Source organism: Dryobates pubescens, chromosome 14 (assembly GCF_014839835.1).
Source record: "Dryobates pubescens isolate bDryPub1 chromosome 14, bDryPub1.pri, whole genome shotgun sequence".
In the NCBI taxonomy this organism is placed as follows: Eukaryota; Metazoa; Chordata; class Aves; order Piciformes; family Picidae; genus Dryobates; species Dryobates pubescens.
In genome coordinates this window covers 6,018,753-6,045,792 of record NC_071625.1, presented here as the reverse complement: position 1 = coordinate 6,045,792, position 27,040 = coordinate 6,018,753, and the positions used below count along the sequence as shown (strand labels likewise).

The following is a 27,040-nucleotide window of genomic DNA, read 5'->3' as shown; positions in this document are numbered from 1 at the left end:
GGGCGGGGCGCCCCCGGTTGCCGTGGGTGTGGCCGCCGCGGGCGCCAGAGGTCCGGAGGTTGCGCACCTCTATCGCCTGCAGGTGAGAGGGGTCCGGCCCTAGGGTAAGGGGACAGTGGCTGCCTGTAGGGCAGCGGCGTTCGCTGTGCCGCTGTTCAGGACGGGGCATTGGTCGCTGGCTAGGCAGAGTGCTTGGGGGACGGGGCCCCGTCGCCTTCCCACATCTCAGAGGCAGTCCGTGCGCTACAGCGTTTGCCACGGGGTTTGTGCTTCTTGCGACCTGAGAAAAGGGAATTGATGCCTTCCGCGCTGCTTGCCTGGGTGCGCTCCGTGCGTTCCTTCTAGCTGCTCCCGCCTCAGGCGCTTCTCTCCTTCAGGAGTGGGCTGCCGCCTCATACAACGGAGGGACGGCTGGGGCTGGCAGGCAGGGCTGGGGCTGGCAGGCAGGGCTGGAGCAGGCGCCGCGGGCGGTGGCTTACCCTAACTGTTCTCTCTTATGAAATACCCCCTTAGGTGGCGGGCCCGCTTCCTGCACCCAAGCACAGGCAACTTCCTGCAGGGAAGCTTCGGCGAAGCTCGAGGAATCTTTGTCTGTTTCGGCGGCCCTCAAATAGCGCAACTGGATGAGGTAGAAACTGTGGGGTAGAACGCTGAAGTACTGGTCTCTGGGGCGGTGTAATCCTGCTCAGACAAGCACCCTCGCCCTGAGAAAGGGTCCTGCTAGAAGCTAGTGTCCTTCCTAAAAATAATATGCGCTGCTCTTCTAGAGCTGCTCTTCGAGTGGGTGGTTGTTTTGTCGTGCTTCACTGTAGTTGTAAGATACGTGCTAGACAAACTTCAGCGGACACGTACGATGTCATCATTTGCTCTTCCACTAGGGAAGAGTTAAAATACGAAACCACTTTCACGTCCATACTTGTATCTTCAAAGTGCACGAAGTATCCTCTAGGTAATATGCGTCACCTCACCTCCAAAACCTACGCTTATTTTATTGGGAGTTCTATGTCCCTCAAAGTTCAAGTTAAAATACTACTGTGATAACTACCAAAAATGTTGGTTTAATAGAAGTGATTTGAGTCAAACGTAATCCCAGATTTAATTGTTAAGTTTTATTTTTTTCGGCTGAAGTTTTTAACTTCATAGATGTGTAGTCACAGAGGTCAGATGTTTAAAAGAACACCCACAGGCTTTAGAAGAAAAAAGTAAGCAAGAAAGATGTGTAGAGGAACAAGAAGAGCCAGACAGAGATCTTTTTGTTTTTCTGTTATGGTGTTGGGAAGAAGGTGGTGGTTTTTTCCAGCAAGCATGTTTGTGTTAAGTGTCTCAGAGTTAATCTATACAAGCTATTATATGTGACTGTTAGACTAATTTTAGTTTAGCCGTTGAAAGTAAGAGTCTGTTTTATGTAGGCTGAATCACTAAGCCATTGTTAAATGCCAGAATTCCAAGGTAGTGGTGCTGTACCACAGTATTTTTGTAGCCTTGTGTTATGCCCAAGGCATTAATGTTTGTCCAGAATAAGGCTAGAAGGAAGCCATAGTAGTAGAAATAACACCAAAGATGCTTCTTCTAGGTGTAATAAAACTAAACTATCCATTCCATGGATAGGCTAATGTTATCAGCTGGGGGAGAGTTGAATTCTCCCCCTCCACATTTCTCTGATTAAGAATCAGATGCTGTCATTACTGTTGTTTCCTTTAGAAAATACCTTTAGGGACAAAGTCAAGTAGAAAGATAGGTGGTTCTGGGTTTTTTTTGTGGGGTTGGTTGGTTTGTTTTCTTCTTTGTTAATTTTGTTTATTTTTTCAGTGAAAGTCAGGGTGCTCTTCCAACCTAAATAATGCACAATTAAGTTAGTATTTATGTGTAGCATTTCCTGTTAAACCAAACAAAGTTACTTCTATTCTTGGATCATTTAGGCTAAAATTAATAAAGCATCACATTTGAAATTGGGGTTTGTGAAAACAGGTAAATGGCAAGTGGGATTTTGGTGCTTTTCACTGTTTTGTGTTTAATTTATTTGGTTTATCTTTACTACTGCTTTAGAAGAGACACTATTGCTCAGGGACTTGAAAATGACACTAAGCATTTGAAGGATTTCTGAACGTAGAAGTTGTGGGTCTGGGCTACTATACTGGGTCCAAGCTGCTGTTTAGGAAGTAATCTTAATGGTTTGGATGACTTCCTTCCTACTTCCCGTTTTTTTGTGTTGAAAGAAGATCCTTCTCATCCTGCACGTTTGCATGTTCACTCAGTGCTTTATCTGAGGCACAATTGGGAACCAGTTGAATTAGTTCTGGTGGTGGCGACTTGCTTCTGGTGCTTCTCCCACCCAGGAGTGTTATTATGAAGTCCTCACGGTAGGTGATTAGCATGTATGCAGTAATCCAGGAGACAGCATGATTACTGTGAGCCTGTGTTCAGAACCGCTGCCTGTGTATATGCAGAGTGTGTAGAATGCCTGCTAGGCAGAGTGAACACAATGCAAAGAGCTGCTAGGATACAGAATTGGAGGATGGCTGACTGGAGAGCTTTGGGTTTTCCTATAGGAAGGTTTGAAGTACATCTGAGCCATAGTGAAGTGTAATTTTATGATTGGCAGCTTGAAGTTAGTGTTATTGTTTGTGCTGAGATACAAAATGATATGCTGGATCATTGTGATTTTATGGATTTTTCTTGGGCAGCCTTCAGCAGCTTAGGAAGGCACAGCTTTCTTGGAGCATAAATCACACTGGGAGGTTGCTGTGCTTGCTTTAAAACTCTATCACAGTATTGGGGAAAAAAAGCATTAAATGAATAGAATAAAGAAGGTACTCTGATATTTGTTCTTAAAATCCTGAATGTCTTTTCTCACTGCACTTTAAAAGTATCTAGGTTGTATTGTACTTTATTCTCTAACAAAGGCTCTGAGTTTCCCATAAGTCTTGTTTACAGTGCTGCTGTCATGGACACATAGAACTGTTAGGCTGGTTGTTTTTTTTGGGGAGGAGCTGTAGTTCCTCAACGTATATGCATCGGACCCTGTTATTTCCATTGATACAGGGACATAACAATTCTTGGTTTGAATTTCATTTCACACGTTAATCCTACTTTTGAAGCTGAGAATATCAGAGGCAGACCTCTGAGGTAAGGTACCATAAACTCATTTTTAAGAAGTGGTATTTTTACCAGTGAAGTCTCATACCATGCCAGACTTGAAATGGACCCTTAGAAGGATTTGTCTAAAATGTGATCATTTGTATCTTTTTAGTAGGATACAGGGTTTTCTTTATTCTGGATAATGTTAATTATGTAGAGTCAGGCAGAGGCTATACACAGAGAAACTGCAATGAAGAATAAACATTATAAACTACAATTGCTAGATGTGTAATTGATACAAAAATATTTTGATGAAACATATTTACAGGAAACAGGGTGTTTTTTTCCCCCTTATTGAATGCTCTCTGCTTGGAACAACTAAATGCTGATGTCAAAACATCTGTTTTTCTCAAGTCTTTTTTTCAATAGTACTTTTATAGTTTAGCTCACTTGGATCAAAAGAACGCAGGATACTTAGAAATTACTGTTTCTAGGTCATCTGTTGAACTGGTGTCCTAGGAATCAAATTAATAGTTTCTTGTATGTGCAGTGGGACTTTTTTGACTTCTTTAAAAAAGAAAATATTTAGCAATGCCATTTAATACAGATTTTTTTAAGGAACTATATACAAGTAGTTGCCTGACTTGTTACACTGGTGTGCTACCAGTTCAGTAGGTAAATATTTGAACTGCTTAAGTATGATTAAGCTTGTGTAAGTAGATGATTCATGTTACATAGAGAAAACAATGTCTTCCTTCTCAAACACTCATGTATCATGTGTTTTAAATACAAGCTCTTACTTTTTGTTGAGCATAATCCCCAGCAAAACGAGTTCTGTGGTTATTAGGTTTATATCAGCATAATCTCTCTTGTGCAGTTAAGAATGACATAATTCCTTCATGCTTCCTAAATAGTCAATATGAGAAGAAACAGTTTACTCTCAACATTTTGTTTGGTTCTTCAAATACAGAAACATTCAAATTGAGATGTTACTTTGAGCTGTATCTGTTACTCAACTTGTTGGCACATCAGCACATGCCACAGGGCAGTTTTATCAGCTGTGTTGCCTGTAAAGAGTGAGGGGGGAAAAGGAGCCAGAATTTGGATTTATAAAAGTGTCTAATTTTCAAGTGCAGTGATGAAATCAGGCTATGAAGCAGTCTTTGCCTTTGTAACTTCATATGAAATATCAGTTCCTGTGAGGTGGTCTGTTTCCCTGAGAACTGAAGGGTTATCCTCAGGTTTCTTAAAATACACTTTTATGTACATATACTGCATGATGACAAGAAATCATGTTGCTACTAGCTGCAGCAGTGGAAAGAAGCGTCCCTTGGTCATAATTTCGTTGTCAGATCCTTGCAGCAGCTGTGGTTCTGGAAGTACATTGCCATTTTCTGCATATGCAACTATTACAATGAGATGCTAGAAAACTGTGCTGACATGGATTGAAGAGGTTATCTTGTCAGATGGATGTTGTGTTGCAGCTTAATTTACATTTTGTTTTCTCTTTTTGCCAGCTCTTCACTGAAGCCCTTCTTGTGAAAGGCTGCTGTGAAAGTGCTGTTACTGCTTAGTCTGAGGTGCAACAGAAGAGATTCTAAGTAGTATAGGACTAGAGATCTATACCACAAAAAATGGAGTCTTAGTTCTGTCTGAAGGAGCAGAGACTGAACAATTGCATGCAGTGAATGTTCAGAACAGTAAAGGTTCATATGCATTGTTTCAGGTTTAGGCTTGGTTCAAGTCTTTAGTTTTCAGTCTAAATAATTAATTTATTTCCTTGTTGCCTGCCCATGTTCCTGGGAAATATATAATGATCCAAGAAGGTTTGGAGCACTGCTTGTGTACAGTACTGCCTTCTTCAGTCTGGCACACAGTGTGCATAAGATGATTATCTCTACCATTGTACCTAGAAGATTAGTTTATCAGGAACAGACTTTGTTAGCAAGCTCCAAAATGTTTCCCTTGCTGTTTGTTTCCCGTGTCCATCTAGGCCCTGAGGTAACTATAAACCAGGCTTTTTTATTGCCATTAGTAGTTCATAGGAACTGGGAAATGTAAGCAATAGCTTACATGAGACCAGATTTGAGACTTGTCGCTAAAGGCAGTGATGCAAAGCCCAACTAGAGCAGTACCACTTCATTAGTCTTTTTGTCCTCTTGTGGTTGTGTATTTCTGCTTGTCAAATTTAGAAGGACCTGTAGTTATGATCATACCATTGTAGTTTGAAAGGCTGTCTGGGCAAGCCTGTATTCGCTTCTGGTATGGCAGCAGTGACAGGATTGCTGCAGTCTGACAGTTCCCAAGTGCTCTGTTAGAAGATTATTCTGATGATGGATCTGTGCCTTTCCAGTAGAATGCCATGTTTACAATTTCTGTTGGAAAGCAGACATTGTCTGGGTTATTTGGTGCATGCCACTTACCTTCAACAGAATCATTACTGGAATTCCAATAATACTATGATCAGCAGAACTGCAAGACCTGACTAGTCCTTTACTTACAGTTTTGCTTTGGTAAGGACAGTTCAAGCAGAAGGACTCGTGTGATATACTTAGTTGACCTAATCATACCCTCGAGTAGACTAGATGTGCTATCAGATCAGGAACCAAGTGATTGCACATTGCTGCAGTTCAGAGTCTGGATGTCCAAGGTTCTGCTGTACAGTTTATGCAGTAATTTTCAGTCATCTCTTGTCCACAATTATTGGTGTATTTTAAAAAGCTTGATGGGCTCCTGCAGACATAAAAGCTCTTCCTATAAAAAGGGCTGTTGGGCTTCCTCTTGTTGACCTCATTCTAGTGTGCTTTACCTCACTTTATGGCGTACCCTGCATGGATGACAAACAGTTGGTAGCTTGAGAAAAGCAGAGAGTTTAGTTGTATTTGGCCAATGTGGAACATTATTAATTTCATAACGGCAACTACTTGAATAAGTAAGTCTCTTGTTATATGATCTATCTTACTGGCAGTCAAGGCTTATCATACCAGCACCCAAGCACTATCATCTGTCCATAAAAGAATCCTAAATGTGCAAGTGACCCAGTCTTGTTTCTAGAATATTTTGCATTTGATTTCCCTGCCCAGTGGTAGAGTGGCATTTCAAGAGGTAATGATTCCTTGTTTCCACCATCCTGAAGAGACTGCACTTTACCAGCCTCTATCCCATCAAGTCTTCAGAAAGAGTGTTCTTTCTTACCTGATAGTGGCTGTGGCCCAAGGGGGTGTTTATCATCTTTAGGAATCCTGCCACCTACCTTCCTGGTTTGGAGATTTTTGGCTAACATAAGTTTTCAGAGGTGAAGGGAATTGAGTGGAGCCTGTGTAAGTCTTCCTGACGGTGAGGGGGTTTGCAGCATATGCAGAGCTCCAACAGCTACTCCTATTTAAAAGACTTCTGAGCTCCCACAAGTGAGGCATCTGTGTACCCTCCACAAGGTCTGTAATGACTGCAGTCTCTGTTGTCTACGTCCTGAATTTCACTACCATAAATACTGTTTTGGATTAATGAAATAGGACGACTTTTCACCAATAAGTAGTTTACTAACTTTAAATGTTTAGAATGTCATTAAAAATAAGGTTGTAAACAACTACTTACTGTAAAACTTACCAATCTTGTGGTATTACAGATAATTATGTTGTTTTTTTTTTTCCAAGTACAATAGCAAAATTGTTTCTTGAAATGCATTAGAAGTATTACAGACCTCTCTAACGCATTATACAAATGACACTTCCTAAGATACTCAAAGCCTCTGAGGAAAATGCCTTGCATTATTTTGCACAACTGGAAATTGCAGAGAGTAAAGAACTGTTTCAGGATTTGGAAAGTTTTGCTTTTGTATCTGGGTTTCAAGCTGAGTATCCTTCACTAGAAAGGAATACACATTCTTGTTGTAAGTTGTCTTTTATCTGATATGGATGTGATTATTACATCTGAAGAGCATTTGCATTCCAGGGAGGGGAAGCAGCTTTTTTTATTCTTCCTTTGTGTGTTAAAGGATACTTTTTGCCCAATACCTCATTTGCTAAATTTGGTCTTTCCCCATGAGTTGAATAGTGGGAATGTCAGTGACATGTGGAGGAGGCGAGGGAATAACAGAACGGGCATATTCATGTGTGAAAGTACTTGTGATGTAAGAGAAGAGGGACATGCCCACACACATACATGAGAAAAAGCTGTGCAGATTTTTAGACTGACTGGCTACTGTCTGTTTACCAGCAATTTTGGAAATGGTACTTTAACAACGGAAAAATGTGGCCACAAGTCCTTCCAGGGACTCCTAACAACAAGTTTCAGGGAAGTTAGAGCAAGACAATGTCAAATGTTTTGAGAAGTATGTCTTAGTTGAAGTCTGAATTCTATTCAAGTTCAAGAAAACCCTTTTTACTTGCTGTTGCAGCATCAGTTGGTATTAGAGTATCATTTTGTCAGTGGACAGAAAGCTGTTTTTCTGGAAACAGTCGTTAAGGAGTTGCATACTGGTCTGCACTGGATTCTGTGGGCAAAGCCACTGACTGTTAATGAGCTTTGTCTGGCAGCCAGGAAAGCAATAGGAAATGGAAAATACTAGTATAAAAAAGCAACCAGGGAACAAGGATCAGGTTGCTTTAGTATATCTGTTTTTTCTAAGCTTAGAAAAAACATTGATGCAAAAACAATTTAAAGATTGAGAACTTAGAGTTTCCTTTTTTTTCTATGGTGTTTTTGTGTGTGTGTTTCTTTCCCTCAAGGATGATGACTGAAACTTTAAAGTTATGGGAGCAAAAGATACTCAAAGATGGAGTCACACTGAGGTGTTTCAAAGGTGTAGGAGGATTTCCATGTTTATCTTAGAAAATGTGTGTGTAGATGTTTGTGTGGTTCCTTTACAGACAACTTATGTTTACTTCAATCTCCAAAAGGTCCATCTCTTAAGACAGCAAAACACAGATGAGGTGACAATGTGTGAGGTGTGCCTTAGTGGAATACAGGAAGCCTCCAGACTACAGTGTTCTGTTTCTTCTGTTTTCAATTCATCATTCCTCTTTTCCATCTTCCTTTCCCTTTTTACCTCTAAAAAGAGTTCCTTTTTACCTGAGGTCATGTGCTTGCAGTGCAAGGAAGAGAGCTGGCTTGGCTTAAGCATAGTTCATGTTCAAGTAAATGTATAATGTGAGTGGGCTGGCTAGATAGAAGCAGATACCTTTCCTTCCTTCTTCAGTGTACATGTTCAGTATGAATTAATCCAGAGGGATACTAGACTGTGGACTTCCTGTAGAGAAGGAGAGCCTGAAGTTAGAGGGGCTTTGAGAACTCCCAAAATATCTGCTTGTGGAAAGATTTGGAACTTTCAGTTTCTTAGTCAAGGGTAGTTGTACTGTCAACGCTCAGCTCGCAAAGAGGTGTTAGAAATGACCAGCTGTATTCCTGAGGAGTATATTTACAGAGGGGTTTTTAAGTATAAAAAAATATCTGCTGCTCAGACCTAATTGGGCTTGCAAATGTGTATTATCCCAGCATGAGATTTGTAACAGATAATTAATTTGTTTTGGTAGGTTTGTAATGCTGACTGGTATTTCTCAGTTCCAGCAGAGAATGGTTGAGAAACTTAAGAGGAAATGTGAGAAAGCTTCCAGTTGTTCTTTTTTTTTTGAAATGAACCTTCAGAAAGAGCACTTCCTCCTAATCCTCAGTTGTTACTGGACTTCAAAATTATGTATCCCTATTATTAAAAACTGCAGTTGTTTTTGAAGATTTCCTAGAGCAAGATCACCAATGCTTGTTACCCGCTTAAACTCCTCTTCCTATTCTGCCATATTCATGGCTTCAGCCAAGAACATGACACTAATACTGTAATATTGGTACATCTTGAGTCTTGGAATTTGCATTCGAAGCCTCAGTTTTTGCTTCTGACCACCTGACAATCCCATTGTTTGCTTTTCAGTCCTGCTGCTTTCTAGCTTAACAAATGGCAGCCCAGTGTGTTACGAAGGTGGAGCTAACAATTTCCTGCACCAATCTCTTGGATAAAGATGTTGGTTCCAAGTCAGACCCGCTGTGTGTGCTTCTCCAGAACACAAGTGGTCAGCAGTGGTATGAGGTACTGTGTGATCCTTCTCATGAATTTGCTGAAGAAACAGTCAAAAAGTGTTGGACCTTTTAAAGCTTTGGAGTGTATGATTTTTATTTATACCAGTTTAATTATGTAAAGCACCTCTGAATACTTTGAGGTTATATCTGTAGTAGTGTTATAGTAGGATGCATACTAATAGTGTCTAATAAGTACTTCTACCTGTCAGGCTTTCAGCATCATTCCTGCAGCCATGTGTGGACCAGCAGAGTAAGTCTTCTAACTGCTTATGTGTGCTTTTGTAAATAGAGTTCTCCAAAACTAAGGTCTCACCCTGGATTGGATGAGCCAGATTGGATGCAGTCTTTAGCAGCCTAGGGTCTTTGCTCGTGACAGGGGGTTTGGAACCAGATGATCTTTAAGATCCCTTCCAATCAGAACCATTCTATGATGATTTGTTGATATACCATTTTGATGTTTATCTTCCCTATGCAGAAACATACTCTATCCAGGGAGCAAAGGAAAAGAGGTCCTAAAATACCTTGATTTTCAGCAATGGGTTTTGTATTGTAATGTGGTTATTTATTTGATGAAAAGTGTGGAGGAAGATCTGGCTTTGTACTTTATAGTAAAGTCATTGCTAGTATATTACTTGGTTTGAGTGCATGTGTGGTTGGTGAAATACCAGCTTAAATGATAACTTTCTAACTGCAGGTTGATCGCACAGAAAGAGTTAAGAACTCCTTGAACCCAAAGTTTGCCAAGAAATTCATGATCGACTACTATTTTGAGCTTGTTCAGAAGCTTAAATTTGGAATATATGACATAGATAACAAAACCTTTGATCTGAGTGATGATGACTTCTTAGGAGAATTTGAATGTACACTGGGACAAGTAAGTATGCAGATTTCCCGTAGAACTGAGAAAGCGTAAGTTACTGTAAATCATGAAACACTTTTGCCTTCTCGCTATGTTTGTGTATAGTAGGAGTACTATGTATACTCTCAAGTTGACTGAAATTTCCTTTGTTTGTTTTTCTCAAGCCTCAGTTCAGTGTGTATTTTCTTTGTAAAGGTCTCAAAATGATGCCCAGACATTCAAGATCAGGTTTGATGTGGCCCTGGGCAGCCTGGTCTAGTCGGATGCAGGGGTGTTGTACAAGATGACCCTTGAGGGTCCTTTTCCAACCCAGTGTAATCTGTGAATCTGTGTACATGCCCTCTAGCATGGTGACTGTCCAGGTTGCTGTCTGAAAGTGACTGTCAGGGAGCACAGAGCGGTAGTTGCTATTTACTCCAATACTCAAATTCCTATTTTAATGCCCCATAAAAAGAGTATTGGTGCTTAGCCACCTAAGTGTGTTCGCAAAGGCCACATTAACCTTGTAATTTGCTTTCCACTCGGGGCAAGCAGTAGCTTTGGTTCTGCCTGCTGTTAATTGCACTCCCTTTTCCCTGTCAAATTCTGCTGTTGGTGCTATCACAGCCAGGCAGCTTCTTTCTAGCTTGTTCTTTTTAATAGATCTTTCAAATGCACTTCTCAGGAGAGTCGTCTTGGGATTTTTCTTCCTCTGTGTATAAAGTATTTTTATTGTGTGTTATGAAGAGAGAAGCATTGTGAAATGAAATTCAGTATCAATTTAAAATTAATTATTCATTCTTAAAGAAGGACCTGTAGAATGAGTAGACATTCCTGAGAAAGCATTCTCTCAAGAGGATAAAATAAAATCAAGTAGAAACACTGCAGGGAGGAGGCTTATGTTTGTTTTTGTGACAAACACGGCATCTAAAACTCTTTTTGAAGCCTTGTATGTAAAATGGCTTGCATATATTTGAATGGTGTGTATGGAAAAACTTAACAACAGTTTGAGCTTGGAACTTCAAGTGTTATGTTTGTCTGTGTATATGCATCATGTTACTAGAAGACATTTTATTTCATATTTCTCCTGAAACAGAGGGTCCTCTGCATATAGTTTTAAAACTTTTGAAGTGTATCAGGTATTACCTACTTACTTCCCCATGCCTCTTAGAAATAAATGAAATGCTGTCATCTTCATGATAAAGGAGAAATTCCTGAAGTGAAAATAGCTCACACTCTCATTTCATTCCTTCGAAAATCCATGAAGTTACACTATTAATGCTTGATACTCAAATTTTGTCTTGGCAGATAGTTTCTAGCAGGACTCTAACAAAACCCTTACTACTTAAAAATGGCAGACCTGCTGGAAAAGGAAGTATTGTGGTAAGACCTACAGCATTTAGCCTTAAATATTGTTGTGGCTTACTTTTATTGTTTTGTTAGCTGCTTCCTTTAACACAGTGTGTCTAATCTACAGTGCTGTAAAAAGTATCTTCCAAGTGTTGATTTTTCCACTCCACTGACAATTCTTTGTCATTCAAGAAGAAAACAGGCTGCTTTCTCCATCTGCAAGTCTCATTGCATCCATCCAAAATAATCAGGGCATCCAACCTATCACTATTTGGGCAACACTGTCAGTTTCATCTAGTGAATCTCTCTGTCAAATCAAATTGTTCCTCCCTCCACCCCATCCCATTTTTCAATGCTCCATTTGTGAGTAAACATTGTATTTTTTAATAGGAGTGTTGCAAATCTGAGAAAACTATGTAGTTCTTGAATAAAAAAGTGTTTGATTTTGTTTGCCTATCTAGATTACAGCAGAGGAAGTGAAGGATAACCGGGTGGTTGTATTGGAAGTGGAAGCAAGGAAACTGGACAACAAGGTATTTGAAGTGATTGCTGTTTCTTTGATCAAGTAGCAACATCAGAACCTTCTCAGCATTAAATTTTCTTTTTTAATTTTTTTGCTGAAATAAAATTAAATCCATTAAAATTTTTCTTGCACTATAAAAGAAAATTTAGAAAGACTCCTTCAGAGTAACTGGATGAAATTCTTCATTCCCTACCTAGCCATCTCAGTACCTACTAGTATATGTATTATTTTATGTGAATGTCAGATATTTTGTGTGTACACTAAACAACTTCTGTCCTTAACTGACAGCCATGTCCCATTTTATTTCTGTCTTTTGCAGGTTGTAATATAAGCAGATTTGTGTTTCCTCATCTAAAACTTTTGTTCCCTGGATTTTTAGTTTAGCTTTTGTTAATCTGAGTGTGTCTTAACTGGCATTTAATGACATTCATGGCACAAGCTGTTCTGGAATAATTACGTGTTCTTTAAATACAGGATTTTTTTGGAAAGTCAGATCCTTATCTGGAATTCCACAAGCAGACTGGGGATGGAAACTGGGTGATGGTTCACAGAACAGAGGTAGGATATTTTCAGTCAACTTAGAGAGTAAGGTTATTTGATTTCCAGTGTGTCACAGCATTAGGGGGTATATTTCCTTACGGAAAGAAGAGCGTGGTCTGGTAGTTGGTATGCAGACGAGTAAGAAATCACCTCACCTCTTCCACTGATTTTCTGGACAAAGAAGCTTGTCTCTTATTTTAAAATAGGATGGAATAAATCGGAAAAATACTTTCTATTTAAACTTTCTGCAATCTAGAAGAAAGAATGAACATGTTTTGGGAAGATACTGCACACCCCCCCAGGATCTCAGTGCTCCTCAGAGGATAGAACTTGGGCATTTCTGTGACTGCAGTTCTAATGTCAGTGTCACCTACATGTACCATTCATTAGTGAGAGTAATTACACTGAATGCTTGCATAGCAAGGGCAAGTCAAGGATAATGCTGAGTGAAGGAAAATATGCTTCAGCAGCAGCAGCTTTTCACCCAGGATGGGGTGCAGAGATCCTGTGGCAGCAATTGGCAGGGAAAGAGTAGGTTCAAAAGGTCTCACTGTAGTGGAAGCTCAAGCCCTAGGCATAACTGAGGTACTGTGTAAATTGAAGTGGGGACCATGTTAATTTTAAGGAAGCACGGATGTTGAAATAGTATAAATCCTTTTGTTTTGTGTGTCAGGTTTGTGAAACAGTTTCTCTCACAAGATGGTTCTTTCATTTAAAATGTATCTTTTCTGTGAAGATTTTGGTCAATTTTGGTAATGAATCCAGAATTTTCTGTTCCAGCCTAGAACTGGATGGAGGTTTAATTGTTTGTTGCAGATTTTAAAACACTTTTGATGTTGCTAACTATGGTTTACTGTTTTCATTTTCAAAAGGGAGATTTTCCTGTGCACTCCTACAGTGCCTAAAGTCTTAAGTTTTGCTAGTATGAAGTACTGTTATTTAAGGATTGCTTGTCATGGGTAGTTTCTTGAGCTTTAAAAGATTATTTGGCGTATTGGGTATTTTACAGATACTTTCCAGCTGACTAATCCTGAAGATCCTTCAGTATTGTTCTTAAATATCACTTATTTAGCTTTCAGCTTGAGACATCTTTCATCCTCATGCACTTTCAGCTTAGCTGAAATTTCCTGAGGGAACTTTTCCATAAGTGGCATTTCAGAGCAAGTATAGGCTGGAATGAATTGTAATCTCCAAAGCATTGATGTGTAGAAATCCAGTGCAAATTTTCCACATGTTTTTTGGTAAGTCACATATATGTAGATGTTCATGTGTATATTTGTGTGCTTACAAAAACCCAAGCAACAAGGCCAATATTCATGTAAATATGAATTTAATTTTTTTCAGTGTAGTAGCTGAATGATATAATAGGTCACAGTGCAGTCTAGAAGAATGTGGAGTTGGAAGATACCATCTCTTTTGGACAATACTATTGCATATTAAGTTTGCTTAATTTATTTTTATCTTATATGTTAAGATTTGAATTGCCAGAAGCAATTGATGGCAGCGTTAATCAGCGTGGCTTTGATTACACAAGTCATGGCATGAAAGTATGACCCATTTCAGTGACTCCTTTCCACTCTTGTGAACATTGCTCTTCTATTTTCCTTAATTATTTTTTTTTCCTTTAATAGGTAATTAAAAACAACCTGAATCCTGTTTGGAGGCCCTTCAAAATCTCTCTCAATTCCCTGTGTTACAGTGACATGGATAAAGCAATCAAGGTAATGTTTATAAAATGTGTGTATGAATTAATGTGTTGGAAAAAAAATTAGAACATGTAAATGGAAGATGTGCTGCTTCTAGTTATTGCTTCTTTTTATTTAAAATTGAATTGAAAGTATTAGGCTTCTTATTTGAAAGGCACAGAGATACATTAGGAAATAATGTACCTTGTGTTTGTGATTCAGTATCTGATGAAAGTTGGTCTTTGGACTTGATGATCTCAAAGGTCTTTTCCAACCTGGTCTGGTCTATTCTATTCTACACTGCTGAAATATCTAGGACACTAGTTGAACATAGATAACCTAGAAATGTCCAGTTCAGTTTATTTAAATCATCCATTTGTAGTGTTGCATCAGCCAGTGTTAGTGGTGTTAAGACGTTGTGCAGTAAACAATGCATGGTAAAGGCTGGAATACGCTTTGTTCCATGTTGTGGATCTTGTAATACTTTGTTACTGGTGCAAAAGATAACACTAATGAAATTCTTCATGTACTACCTGATACAATTAATTACACTTCATGTACTAGCTGAGGTAACAGATGTGGGTGGGTTGTATATGGGTTGTGGGTACTGGATGTAGAAACTTTTTCTTCTCAGATAAAATCCAATTTTCCATCAGAAAGTCAACCAGCTGTGAAGTGACAGCTCAAGCACAACTGGTCTTTAACTCCTTAGACCTTCAAATCTCATCTTGTATAAATTACATTTAACTTCTTAATATTTTTCTTCAGGAATTCCCTTTAGGGCTCAAATTGAAGCTAAACTACTGCTCAAAATGCCATTTATAAACTGTTAGGAACATTTTGGGAACCTGATACTTCAGCACTCAAAAGCAAAGCAAATGAAATGAACCACTATATTTGCTACTCATCCTCTGGGAAGGAAAAATGGGAGCACGATCTGCATGTAACAGATATTAGTCATACGACTTCAGGCAGTCCTGGAAGATGCTTAACAGCCTCAGGGATCTGGGTGTTACAAGCACCTGTATGGATTTAAATGCATAATTATAGAGCAGACTAATGAAAAACTTTACAAGCCCAGAACCTGCTTTGCTTACTATTTCTGCATGTTTTCCTTTGCATTCCTTACTGCTTCTTTTTTTCTCAGAAGAGCTGTGACAGCTCCACATCCTGCAAATCTGTTTCTCCTTTTCAGTAAACAGCTGTACTAAAAACTATACATCAGTGGTTGAAGTGTGTCTGGGTGGAGTTATGTCATCATTTCAACAGAGTCTGGTCTTTGAAGTCTTGTGTAGGTGTGTGTTTCTATTTTTAGGGCAGTGTGGGTTTATTTCCAGTGGAGTTAGTTTTGCAGGCAGACGGTAGGATTGTGTCACAATTAGAAATCTGGGATCTAGCACTTCAAACGTTGAACTGCAGACAGAATGTACAATGTTGTTGTTGAAGAATTAAGCAGTACTTCTAACACTTTTGTATGTGCACAGTTGAATACATAATGGGCTATTTGTCAGAGTAAGTAAACCTGCCAGCTTTTCTGTAATGAGTGACTTTTCACCTCTTCAATCACTTAGTTTGTGTATCCCCAGCGGTGCACAAACGAAGCTGATTTATCTTCTGCATTGATTTCTGTATTCCATGTGAGTGTGTTTGCAGTCAGTGAAATTCTGCTGTGTTGAAAACGTGAGACTTTCATCTGGAGCAAGCATGCCTAATTCTGCTGGGGAAAAATACATGGGCAGTTTTATCGTGTGTTTCCCCAGTGCTATTGTGTGTCTGGGGAGTATACATGGAACAAAAGGAATATTTTTAGCTCGTTTGGACAAAGTATTGAAAATTGCCATAGATGTATCAAATACATTAAATAAACCCAAACTTTCTTGCCTCTAGGGAAAAACAAGTGTGCTAACTGTGAACAGGTATCATAAATTATTGGCTCAGGAACTGTCTTCAGTTTTAACTTTTGGATACTGAAGCATTCACTGAGTATTTGATTGGCTTAATTTATGGTATTCAAAAGAACTCTCATTTCATAGCAGAAGCTTATTAGCCTGTTGTGTCAGGGCCTGGTTCCATGAAACTTCAGTTGATAATCAGTCCATGTGCATGCATTTCTGTATTTCACTGCATTCAAAATGTTACAGGAGTAATGCAAACTGCAGCAGAGACATGCTTTGCACAATGCAGAACTCGCAATTTTGTGCTTCCACATTACCATTAGCTGTCAGAAAGCTAATTCCTCTCAGAAGCTGAAATTTGTGTTGAAGTTGTTTGTGTTACTTTTTTTTATTCCTAAATGAAGTAGCCAAGTAATCAGGTAAATATTTTCTTGAGCAAAATGCACCATTTTTTCATTGTGGATATACAGACATGAAAATAGCTGCTCGGTTTAAGCCATATATACTCGGAATTTTTCTCTGATTTCAAATGATGGGGGATTCTTACTATGGCTTTTCATTTATTAATGTTATTATTAATATTTAAATTATTTTTACTTGTATTCTGTATTTTGAGTTATTAAATGAACTTACATGTCTATTCTGCTAAACAAATGGAATACCAGAAGTGGATGGAATCAGCAGATGTTATTATAGATAAATAGGCATCTTTTACATAGAAAGGCAGTTGGGTCGTATTTTTAAGCTGAGCTTTTAAAAGACAAAAATTGAGGGCACTAGGGTTATGAAGTAGCAGTGGTAAAATTATGCTCACTCAAACTGCTAGTTCTCAAAGGGGGAAAAAAATGTGTTTTTCACTTGTTCTGCCAACCTTTGGGTTGGGGTGTGAAAAGATGCGATGATTGAATAGTGAAACTTAGCACTGAACATTGAATACAGGAAAAGACAAATTTGTGTTGTCATTCAGAACCACAGAGTGTGGCTCGTAATGGTTGTGTAAAATTGCCAATGTTAAAAAAAGGAATAAGAAGTTTAAGTCTTGTTTGGAGATTTAGAGCTGCTTTCACATGCTTAAGAATTGTGAGTTATCTTGAAGATAAAGAAAGGAATATTAGTGTATTTATAAAACTCCCATGATAGTTGAATAACTGATTTACTAAGTGTTTAGATGGATGCTCAGGGATAGTTAAATTTCCTTTAATACCTCAAAAAAAAAAGTCTCTTAATCCATGATGACATCAAAACTCCTACATTGTTTTCCAACTCTTCCCAACACGTCCTCATTCCAAAAATGCAGTTCCATGTAATTGATGTTACTTGCTCATGAGACCTGACACTGCTTGCTGTTCTTGTTTCTCCTTCACTTCAGTGAAGGTCTGATCTGAAACTGAGTGTGTTGGCTTTTACCAATTTTCATCTGTCATTTCACGATGCAACTCTGCTATTGCTTCAGTAGGGCCGTTTCTGTTACTAACAGTGAATGATGCTTCATTGTAGGTTGAGTGCTATGACTATGATGGTGATGGATCTCATGATCTCATAGGAAGTTTTCAAACCACCATGTCAAAACTCAAGGAAGCATCTCGGTCTTCACCTGTAAGTCTTGCATAGTCTAAGCTGCCTGTGTGGTTTTGTGGTTTCACTCATTGTGGAGCAAAACTTACGTCACTTGACTTGCAGGTTTGGAAGCTGTGTTAGGCTATACTTTAACAGAGGTGCTGTAGCTGAGGCTGACTCAACATTTATGTTGTGCATCCACTTTTGCAGGATTAATATCTTGGTTACAGTATTTGATACAGCATATCTAAATACCTGTCAGCGCAAATGAATGCCACTAGTCATCAAAATACAGAAATTGGTGTGTCAAAAGACAGAATGCAAAAAAAGAACAGGGAGCATTGTAGCCAAGATGGCCACAGGTATCCTGGGGTGCGTTAAGAAAAGTGTGTCTGGCAGGTCTGGGGAGGTTCTCCTTCCCCTCTGCTCTGCCCTGGTGTGATCACTCATGGACTACTAGGTCCAGTTTTGGGCTTCCCAATTCAAGAGAGGCAGGGATCTGCTTGAAAGTCCAAAGGAGAATTTGAGGATGATTTCAGGATGTGAATATCTCTCCTCTGAAGAAAGACTGAGAGGCCTGGGCCTGTCTAGTCTGGAGAAAAGAAGGCTGAGAGAGGATCTTATCAATGTCTATAAATATCTGAGGGGTGGGTGTCAAGATGAAGGTGATGGTCTCTTTTTAGTGTTGCCCAGTTACAGGATAAGGAAGAATGGGTACAAGCTAGAACACAAGAGATTCCACCTCAACACAAGAAGACACTTCTTTATGGTGAGGGTGACTTTATATGCTCCAAGTTACTCCCACACTTCCACACAGCTGCACCTGTGGGGTATTTGGCAGAACTACTTTGAAATTTAGCAAGCGTGAGGGTAGGTGTGACTCTTAGTTGCTGAGAAAGCTGATCTCATATGACTGAAGTAAAGGGGGCATATGACTGAAGAACGGTGGCTTTCATTCTCTGGAGAACTGATGACTTTTTATACTTTTTTCCCTTCCCTTAAGGTTTATCTTCCTCCCAGACATGCTGTTAGTGAGCTCTGATTGGAGGATTACAAAATGTGATTGAAAAATTATAAATGTTCTGTCTCATGGCTGTTACTAGTGAGTACCACACAAATTGACCTGGTACAAAAAAACAAGTCCCTGTAAGACAATTTCCATCAAACAGAAGTGATGCTGGCGGTGAAATAGCAAAAGAAAACAAGGTAGACAAGAGGCATGTAGTCTTCTCAGGTGCTGACCTTGTTAGTGCTATTTTGTTTCACTTGAGATTAATTGCAGGATCACTTCTTTAAAACATAATTAAAGGAAAGCAACAGAAGCTGTTTCTGGCACTGAGCCAGAAGGCATGTCAGGAATACCTTCTCAGGCTACTTATGCACCAGGCATGCTGCAGTGTGCCACTATGACTGTATGATGGCAGGAGCTGCTTAACCCTGGTGGCTGTTGATTGCACTCGGAGGTTTGAGTACTGGTTTAGTTGTTGAAGGCTCAGTAACTGATTTTGGAAAGCACAAATCTGGTCTTATTTGGTATGTTACTGCCACAGCTGCTGGGAACAGTGGTGTTTTGCCTGACCCACCATGTCTTCAACAAAAGAAGGCTTTTAGGAGAAACCTTGGAGAAAAAGTATTAGAAAATCTCCTTGGTTGAAATACAGTTGTCTAAACAAATGTAATTGTAAGAGAGGATTGCTCTTTTGACAGTGGAGGTTTTTCTTGCTGATTTTGGGTAGACTGGGTTTAATTTTGCTTGATGCTAAAATAAAATGCGTTTTCAATACAAGCCCAAAGTGTCAGTCCTGGGCTAGAGAATTTTAAAAATGGTTGCATAAATTCTATTTATAGTGCTTTTGTTGGATTTGTTTACATTTGTGCAGGTGGAGTTTGAATGCATCAATGAAAAGAAAAGACAGAAGAAAAAGAGTTATAAAAACTCTGGCATTGTGAGCGTTAAGCACTGTGAGGTCAGTAACGTACAGCTCTCTGCTTGCAAGTGTTCAGTTGTAACATCTAATATGTTCTGGAGCCCCTATTACAAGAAGGATATGGATGTGCTGGAATGTGTCCAGAGAAGGGCCACAAGGATGATCAGAGGGCTGGAGCACCTCTCCTATGAGGACAGACTGAAAGAGTTGGGGCTGTTCAGTCTGGAGAAGAGAAGGCTCTGAGGTGACCTAATTGTAGCCTTCCAGTATCTAAAGGGAGGCTGGGGAGGAACTTCTCAGGATATCAGGTAGTGATAGGACTAGGGGGAATGGAATGAAGCTGGAGGTGGGGAGATTCAGACTGGATGTGAGAAGGAATTTCTTCACTGTGGGAGTGGTGAAACCCTGGAATGGATTGTCCAGGGAGGTGGTTGAGGCCCCATCGCTGGAGGTGTGTAAGACCAACCTGGCCAGGCTGATCTAGTGTGAGGTGTCCCTGCCCATGGCAGAGGGGTTGGAACTAGATAATCCTTGTGGTCCCTTCCAGCCCTGACTGATACTATGTCTTCACCCAAGAATCATTGAATCTTTCAAATATCAAGAAACTTTCAAATATCTTGGAAGATCCAGATAGTAAATGGTTAAGGGCTCTGATTCATATAAGGAGACTGATTGACAGCTGAATCGCATGTCTGTCCTCCCTGTCCCTTCAAATTGTCTTGCCATCTATATGGCAAAGGCTGCTTACCAATTTGCTTACCAGTTCTTGAGACACTGCACTGTTCTATAGTGAATTAAAATCTGTCAGAATATGTTTTGTAAATGATAGAGCTTTTGAAGATGCTTTGTCTGTAACTTTGTACAAGGCCTAAGCATGATGCGCTGAGCATGTGACAGCACATGCTATAAACATAGTCTTCACTGTAGTGGGTGGGGGGGATATCTGTAGAGTAAGAGTTCTGCTTTGCATGGGTAAAGATAACAAATCTGTAATGCCCAAATTTGCTGCAGTAATACTTAGTGGTTTTCTGTCATTCAAGAGAAAAAAAAATAATCTAATTTTTTTCATTACCTTTTAGATCATAGTGGAATGCACCTTCCTTGATTACATCATGGGTGGGTGTCAGCTGAATTTCACAGTAAGTTAAACCATTCATATAAAGAAGCTTTTGAGTTTCAGAACAAACTGAAGTATGCAATTAGTTGCCTGTGTACTTCATTTGATTGTTGTTTTTCTGGGGGGTTTTGGGGTGGCTTTGTGGTTTGTTTGGGGTTTTTTTAGGTTGTGTAGCATGGAGCAGGAAAGCCATTTGCCATTTGTTTAGAAACAATTGTTTTCTTTAGTTAGGGCACAAAGTTCTGTAGTTAGAGAGCTGTGTGGATGGAGACCAATGAGAATTTTGTAGTTCTGTTTTAGTACAGGTTTGGTTGTGGGTTTTTTTTTCCTCTCTGTTTCCATTTGCTTTTGCCCTTGATGGTGGCTTTCAAGGCCCTTTGCTTAATGAAAGCAATGTACAGAAGCCATCATGTGGGTTGGGACCCTTAAGTTATGTAATTGGTGAACCAAATACAGCACACATCACAATAAGATGTCTTCACCCTGCTGAAGTGCCTCATCACCAAAGCAGAAAGACCCAATGAGGTTAGAGAAGGAGCTGGCTCTAGGGTTCTCTGGTTTCTTGCTAGTCGTACATCTGAGGCTGAAGGTGCGTATGGGCAAGATACAGAATAAAAGCTATTGAAAGAGCTACTGTGAGTTGTAACTGAAAGGAAGCAGTGAAAAGCTGACAGAGCTGCTGCTGTGTTTGGAGTGCCATGGTTTTAACAGTGTTAATATTCTAAGAAACCTACATCTAAGTGTTGTGCCTGATTTGTAGATGTCCTGGTAACTGCTGTTTACCAGTCCTTCACGATTTTCACTTTGGCTTTGCCAGAGATAAGAAACATAATTTTACCTTTAACAGCAATTGATGTAAATGTTGCATTTGACAGGTGGGGATAGATTTCACAGGCTCCAATGGTGACCCTCGCTCTCCAGACTCTCTGCATTACCTCAGTCCTAACGGAGTGAATGAATACCTGACAGCCATTTGGTCTGTAGGCATGGTCATTCAGGACTATGATACGTAAGTGTTAGTTTTTTGTTTAAATGTTTTGTTTAGATGGATGTAGATTTGTGTGTAAGTTTCTTGAATCAGTGCTGAAGATGTCAGCAGATACATCAGAATGGAACTTCTGAGCTAAAAAAGACTTTGTAATTACTGTGCTTGTGTTTACAGCATGCAAGCAAGGCTTTTCATCTGATGTAAAGAGCAACATTAATTTCAATGAGTGCATTCTTGCCAATTTGCTGATAAAGACTGATTTTGGCCCTACAATACTTCCCCCACCATTGTGCGTGAAAATTCCATTTAATTTTGCTTCTTACTGCTTAGTAAACAACATTTTTTATTGATCAAAACCATCCCAGATTAATCAACCATACTGAACTATGACATCATTTAAAGGAAGGCACTCACTTTGTTTTCTTTACAATTGCTTTTTTGTAGAGATAAGATGTTTCCAGCCTTTGGATTTGGTGCACAAATTCCTCCTACCTTTCAGGTAATGGAATATTTAAATGCACTACATAAGACGAGGGGAAGCACTTAGGAGGAAATACTATATACAATCCTGACTGTGTCTTTTGTGTATTGATAGGTATCACATGAGTTCCCATTAAATTTTAACCCATCAAACCCATTCTGTCATGGTAAGTCTGCAAAAGTAACATCAGACCTAGAGAATAAAATGCCTGAGATTGAAGGGCTAAAAACCACTTAAAAGTGAAGTGTGAAGAATGTTGTTCCAGTTAAATAATGAGTTTGGTTCTGTACCAATAAACAATTTTAGAACCATGTTCTTAGTTACTAGAAATAGCATTCAGTCTCTCTTTGGAAGGAAGGGGTTTCAAGAGGTGTAGGGTACAGCGGAGGTAAGCTGGGAACAGTTTTCATGTTGAAAACCCACTTCATTCTGCTTCACTGCTAGTGTTGGAGGTGTCTGATTTGAGTATGATGTTACTAGTGCCAGTTCAGCGTGCACACTCTGACCACAATGACTGCCACAAGCTGCCAGGTGAAGAGAGCTGTTGTAGTTCAGTTACACTCACTGGAGCATGCAGTATTTAGCCTTTATCTTCACATAAAGCCAGACATGGTAAGCATGTGCGTTAAGCACAGGTCAAGCTGAAGGCCTCTACTGCTCATGGGGCATTTATTTTGTCGTCTTCATGCTTAGTTTTACATCTTTGCATCATGGCATAAATAACAGTATTTTAGGAAGATCAAGTCCCAGAGCTAATAGGAAAAACTTAATAGCTTCTGTTTGTGTTCTTCAGGAGTCCAAGGCATTGTCGATGCATACCGAGCTTGTCTCCCTCAAGTGCAGTTATACGGGCCAACCAATTTTTCTCCAATCATAAATCACGTGGCGAGATTTGCTGCTGCAGCTACGCAGCAGCAAACAGCATCCGTAAGTGTTTTATGGTAGCATGTATGTTTTTCTTGCCCTTCTCCCCCCCCACCCCCCCTTCTGACTTAAATACTACTTTTGTCTTTTAAGCTTGTAAGTACTTCCTTGGGTGGTGTTTGGTACCCTTAACATAAGTTAAAAGCTAACTGATTTTTTTTGGGGGTTGCGTACCACAATTCTCTCCTGAATGGACCGAAACTCTTCAGAGTTGAAATGTGAACTTAATAAAAACATGGCACTACTATGGTATCTTCTATTCAAAACTCTTGCAGTGTTACACAGGTATTGAAGTCTAATTAAAGCCTTTGCATATAGGAGAGTGCCTGCGTGTTTTCTGGTTGTCGTAACTTGGTGCTTTTTGTTTTGACAGCAATACTTTATACTTCTGATCATAACAGATGGTGTGATAACAGACCTTGATCAAACTCGAACTGCCATTGTCAATGCTTCAAAATTGCCCATGTCCATCATCATTGTTGGTGTTGGAGGAGCAGACTTTGATGCTATGGAGTTTCTTGATGGTGACAATGGAGTTCTTAGGTCCTCATCAGGAGAAGCAGCTGTCAGAGACATTGTACAGTTTGTACCATTCAGGAAGTTCCAAAATGTAAGTAATCTTAGTGGTATGCTTAATAAATAGTGTAGAGGTATGCTGGCTTTCCTGGGACATCCTACATGTAGTCCTAAGCTTTTGCAGCATCTCTGACAGGAGACTGTGATGTCTGAGAAGTCTTTATGAAATGCTGAAACATTAAAAGGGACAGAAAACTTCATCTGTAGAATTTGTTTTAGGTGAGCTGAGTCATGTTCAAAGCAGCTCCATTTCTGGTTGCAGCACCCCGTTTCTGGCAAGCTGCTGCAGGGGAATGATGACCTTTGTAATTATGCCTCAGACTTGATTGAACAGATGGGGATGTTATTCATTCACAGGGAAGAACTTACTGTGGTTTTGTGCTCATGTTAAAGTGTTCTGTTCTGGTTTTTTATTGTGGATACCCACTTGTAGATGTGGATTAGTCTCACATTTTAGTGCAGTGTTAAAATCCAGGGCTCAATCTGGAAGGTTGTAATCAGGAGAAATTGTGTGTGGGCACAATAGTGGTGATAGTTTTCATTTTCATTAAAGGAAATGTATTTGAAAATTGGCAAGGAAAGAATGGAGCCTTGATTTATTTATTTTCTTTGCTGTAGAAGCCAATAAAATATGTGCAGGCTAATATAGTCTCTCTTATAATGTCATACTGCTGAAAAAAGTTGAATGGAAAAAAAAAACCCAACAAAATGACCCTGTTTCCTCAGGATGGGGAAAATAGGAGCAATATTTTTATGTCTATCCTAAGATGTTTCCATTTTTCTTTGTTTCTTAGTATTAACACTGTTAATAATAACAGTCATACCTTCATATTTTGTCTTTGTATTTTTACTTTTGATGCAAGTTCTTTGAGTCTCAGAGTAGCTCAGGCAAACTGCAAGGAGAAAGAGCAAAATAAATACCAAATATACTTAATGAATGATGCACTTGCATGTAGGTTATTTAGTATAAAATTATGTCCAAATGCTTTAAGTTTCTAGAAAAAGGAGCACTTTGTTTCTTCACATGGCTGCTTAGTCTATAGTAAACCCAGGATCTCCAGCTGTTCTGTAATCATAGTTATTGTGGGTGAGACTTCGGTGCACAAGGTTGCAGGTGATGAGGCATGACCCTGAAGGGTCGTCTTCAGCATGTAGGGGAAGTGTGTTTACAGGGGTGAGGTTTGATGTCTGCACAGGGCATGTGTGTATTTCATGTGACAGGAGGTACCTTCAGCCATGGCTCTTTATATATTCATCTTCTACTACCTCAGTAGAACAAGGCAGCCAGCTGGCTCCTGATAATGGGAGCAGGAAGGTAAAGATGTCAGGGAAGCCTCCATCTGTCCCACAAGGGCAGTGTCTAAAGTCCTCTGTAACATGTCAGGCTTTAAAATGGACTGGTAGAGAGGAGGTGCTTGTTAGTTGTCAGGATTTCTGTTAAGAGTTGGTAGAAACTGAAACCTGTTGTTCTTTCTTTTATAAGTCTCCAAAAGAAGCTCTGGCGCAGTGTGTCCTGGCAGAAGTCCCTCAGCAAGTGGTGAACTATTTCAGCACCTACAAACTGCAACCTCCTCAGAATCCTGCTGCAAAGTGAAGGGACTGAGCAGACGAGCTGAGACTGTCCTCGCTTCACTTGGTGTCTCTACAGGCTGGTTCTTGAGATACTTCTGCATAGATGCATACACACCTGTGTGTGTACAGCTATACCTGTATGGTAACCTCTCTTAGCTTTGCCTGCAAATCGCTTTCCCAACTCCGCCCTTTGAGGGACAAGATTGTAATTGTGTTAATATTTGGTGTTCATTTGAGTTGAATATGCACAGAGAAGGGGGAAAACAGCTGGAACTGGAACAGTTGTCTGTTGGGTAAATACGGCCAGTGGGAGTGTTCAGTTACTTATGGTGGTGATCAGTACTGGGGACTGCAGTTTCTCAGTGATCATAAAACCAGTCTGAAGTGAAAAAGAGGGTTATCCCCACCAAACAGGTAAAGGTTTGTATGTGCTGCAACAAATCTGGAATACTTCAGGCTTCTGTGTCTGCCATCACAGACTTTTATCACAGGAGCTTCATAATTACACAAGTGCCAGAAGAGAGCACAAAGGCCCTCCTTGCACCTCTGCCTCCTATTTGCCTCTTCAGAGCCTTTGGCCAGTGCCTGGGATTCAGGGCTGTGTGAACACGAGCCAAACAAGTCATTAAAGCATATATACTTTTATAGCAGACATTCTCTTAAGGTAGTGCAGGGATAACTTGGGTGAATCTCAGAAGAATACTGTTGGCCTTTGGAAGCTACTTCTGTAAAGGCTGGGAATTCCAGATTATCTTTTAGTTGAGGTTTTGCTTTGGGGGTAGGCTTTAGGCTTTTCTTTTGGTGGGATTTTTTTGGTGGGTTTTGGTGTCGCCCCCCCCCCCCCCCCCCCCCCCCCCCCCCCCGCCCCGAAACTAGTAATTACTATTGATCTTTAAAAGGCACTTTGTGAAGTGAGAATTCACTTTTAGTTAGTTTTATCTGATTTCTAGGTGCATATTTTCAAGCATAGGCAGCTCTTGAAAGTGCTGCTTGTGTTGCTGTTCTCGTATTTTGAATTGTGTGTCTTTTCCATTAGCCCATTAATGAAAAGGGGCTGCAAAAAACAGTCTTCCCTCTTCCTTTCCAGCAGGATAACATAAAGTCTCTAAGTTCCAATCTTAGAATCATGCTGTGTTTCTCTAGAGCAAACAATTTCTGCTTTATTCTCTTGCTTTGTGTGTTGTCTTTATTGCACCAAGTGTAAATCATGTTGTATTTGCATAGTGGACAGATGAACCTTTTTTTATCTGCCAGTGCATACTGCTTGCTGAGGATCTCTTCTGATCCGCTCAGTGTGTGCAAGGTTAAGAGGATGGAACGGTCTCATTTATCACTTCCAGAGTGCCAGTCTAGAACATCAGTTTTGCAGGTCTGCATTTGAAGTGGTTCAGAGTTCAGTGTCTGACAGATCTGATTCTGGACAGTCTAGCTTACAAACATTGTGCGCTAACAGTGAACTTCTCATACTTGGACACTCAAGATCACACCAGGTCAGTGTGTGTATGTGACTTGTTTGTAGTTGCTGGAGCTGCTCTGTGGGGTTTATTTTGTTTATGTTTCTCCCCACCCCTGATAAAAATCTGAATTCATGTTAACATCAATGGCTGAAAGGTAGATGTATTGACATGGACTTACTTTGTCTTTACACCCCATAAAACATATCAAATGTTTTGCAGACAGTCATCAGTCATGACTTAATGTGTTACTCTGCACTCCATTTTCCTTGGTAGAAGGGTTCCTGAATAGTTTCAGTAACAGAGTATGAAGTAAGAGAGATTTTTTGTTTCATATTAAGCCAGACTTCTTTTTCATTTAATTCATGTGTTTGTTTTTAATAATCTGCAGACATCTTCTTATCACTAGTGCAAATATGTTACTGCCTTAGATATAAATTATGATGTGTCATTCTAGATGCACAACAC

At 39.7% G+C, this 27,040-nt stretch overlaps 1 protein-coding gene across 2 annotated transcripts; it reads left to right on the top strand.

Moving 5' to 3' along the window:
- On the top strand, positions 1-25,945 carry CPNE3 (copine 3). 2 transcript variants are annotated; one of them, XM_009910491.2, is made up of 17 exons: positions 1-82; positions 514-628; positions 8,999-9,154; positions 9,839-10,018; positions 11,291-11,365; positions 11,794-11,865; positions 12,330-12,413; positions 14,027-14,116; positions 17,473-17,571; positions 19,413-19,499; positions 20,540-20,599; positions 21,453-21,586; positions 22,010-22,064; positions 22,161-22,212; positions 22,840-22,973; positions 23,344-23,580; positions 25,030-25,945. In XM_009910491.2, the coding sequence occupies exons 3-17, from the start codon at positions 9,023-9,025 to the stop codon at positions 25,138-25,140; spliced, it is 1,602 nt and encodes a 533-aa protein (XP_009908793.2). In that variant the 5' UTR covers positions 1-82; positions 514-628; positions 8,999-9,022; the 3' UTR covers positions 25,141-25,945. The 2 variants fall into 2 exon arrangements, with proteins under 2 accessions (XP_009908793.2, XP_054023448.1); XM_054167473.1 differs by lacking the exon at positions 25,030-25,945 and having other exon boundaries at positions 23,372-23,489.
- The last annotated feature ends 1,095 nt before the right edge of the window (positions 25,946-27,040 follow it).

Coding starts and splice junctions, on each gene's coding strand:
- CPNE3 (XM_009910491.2), top strand. CDS start 9,023: ATGGCAGCCCAGTGTGTTACGAAGGTGGAGCTAACAATTTCCTGCACC. Junction 11,366..11,793: donor CTGGAAAAGGAAGTATTGTG/GTAAGACCTACA, acceptor TTGCCTATCTAG/ATTACAGCAGAGGAAGTGAA. Junction 22,974..23,343: donor CGCAGCAGCAAACAGCATCC/GTAAGTGTTTTA, acceptor TTGTTTTGACAG/CAATACTTTATACTTCTGAT.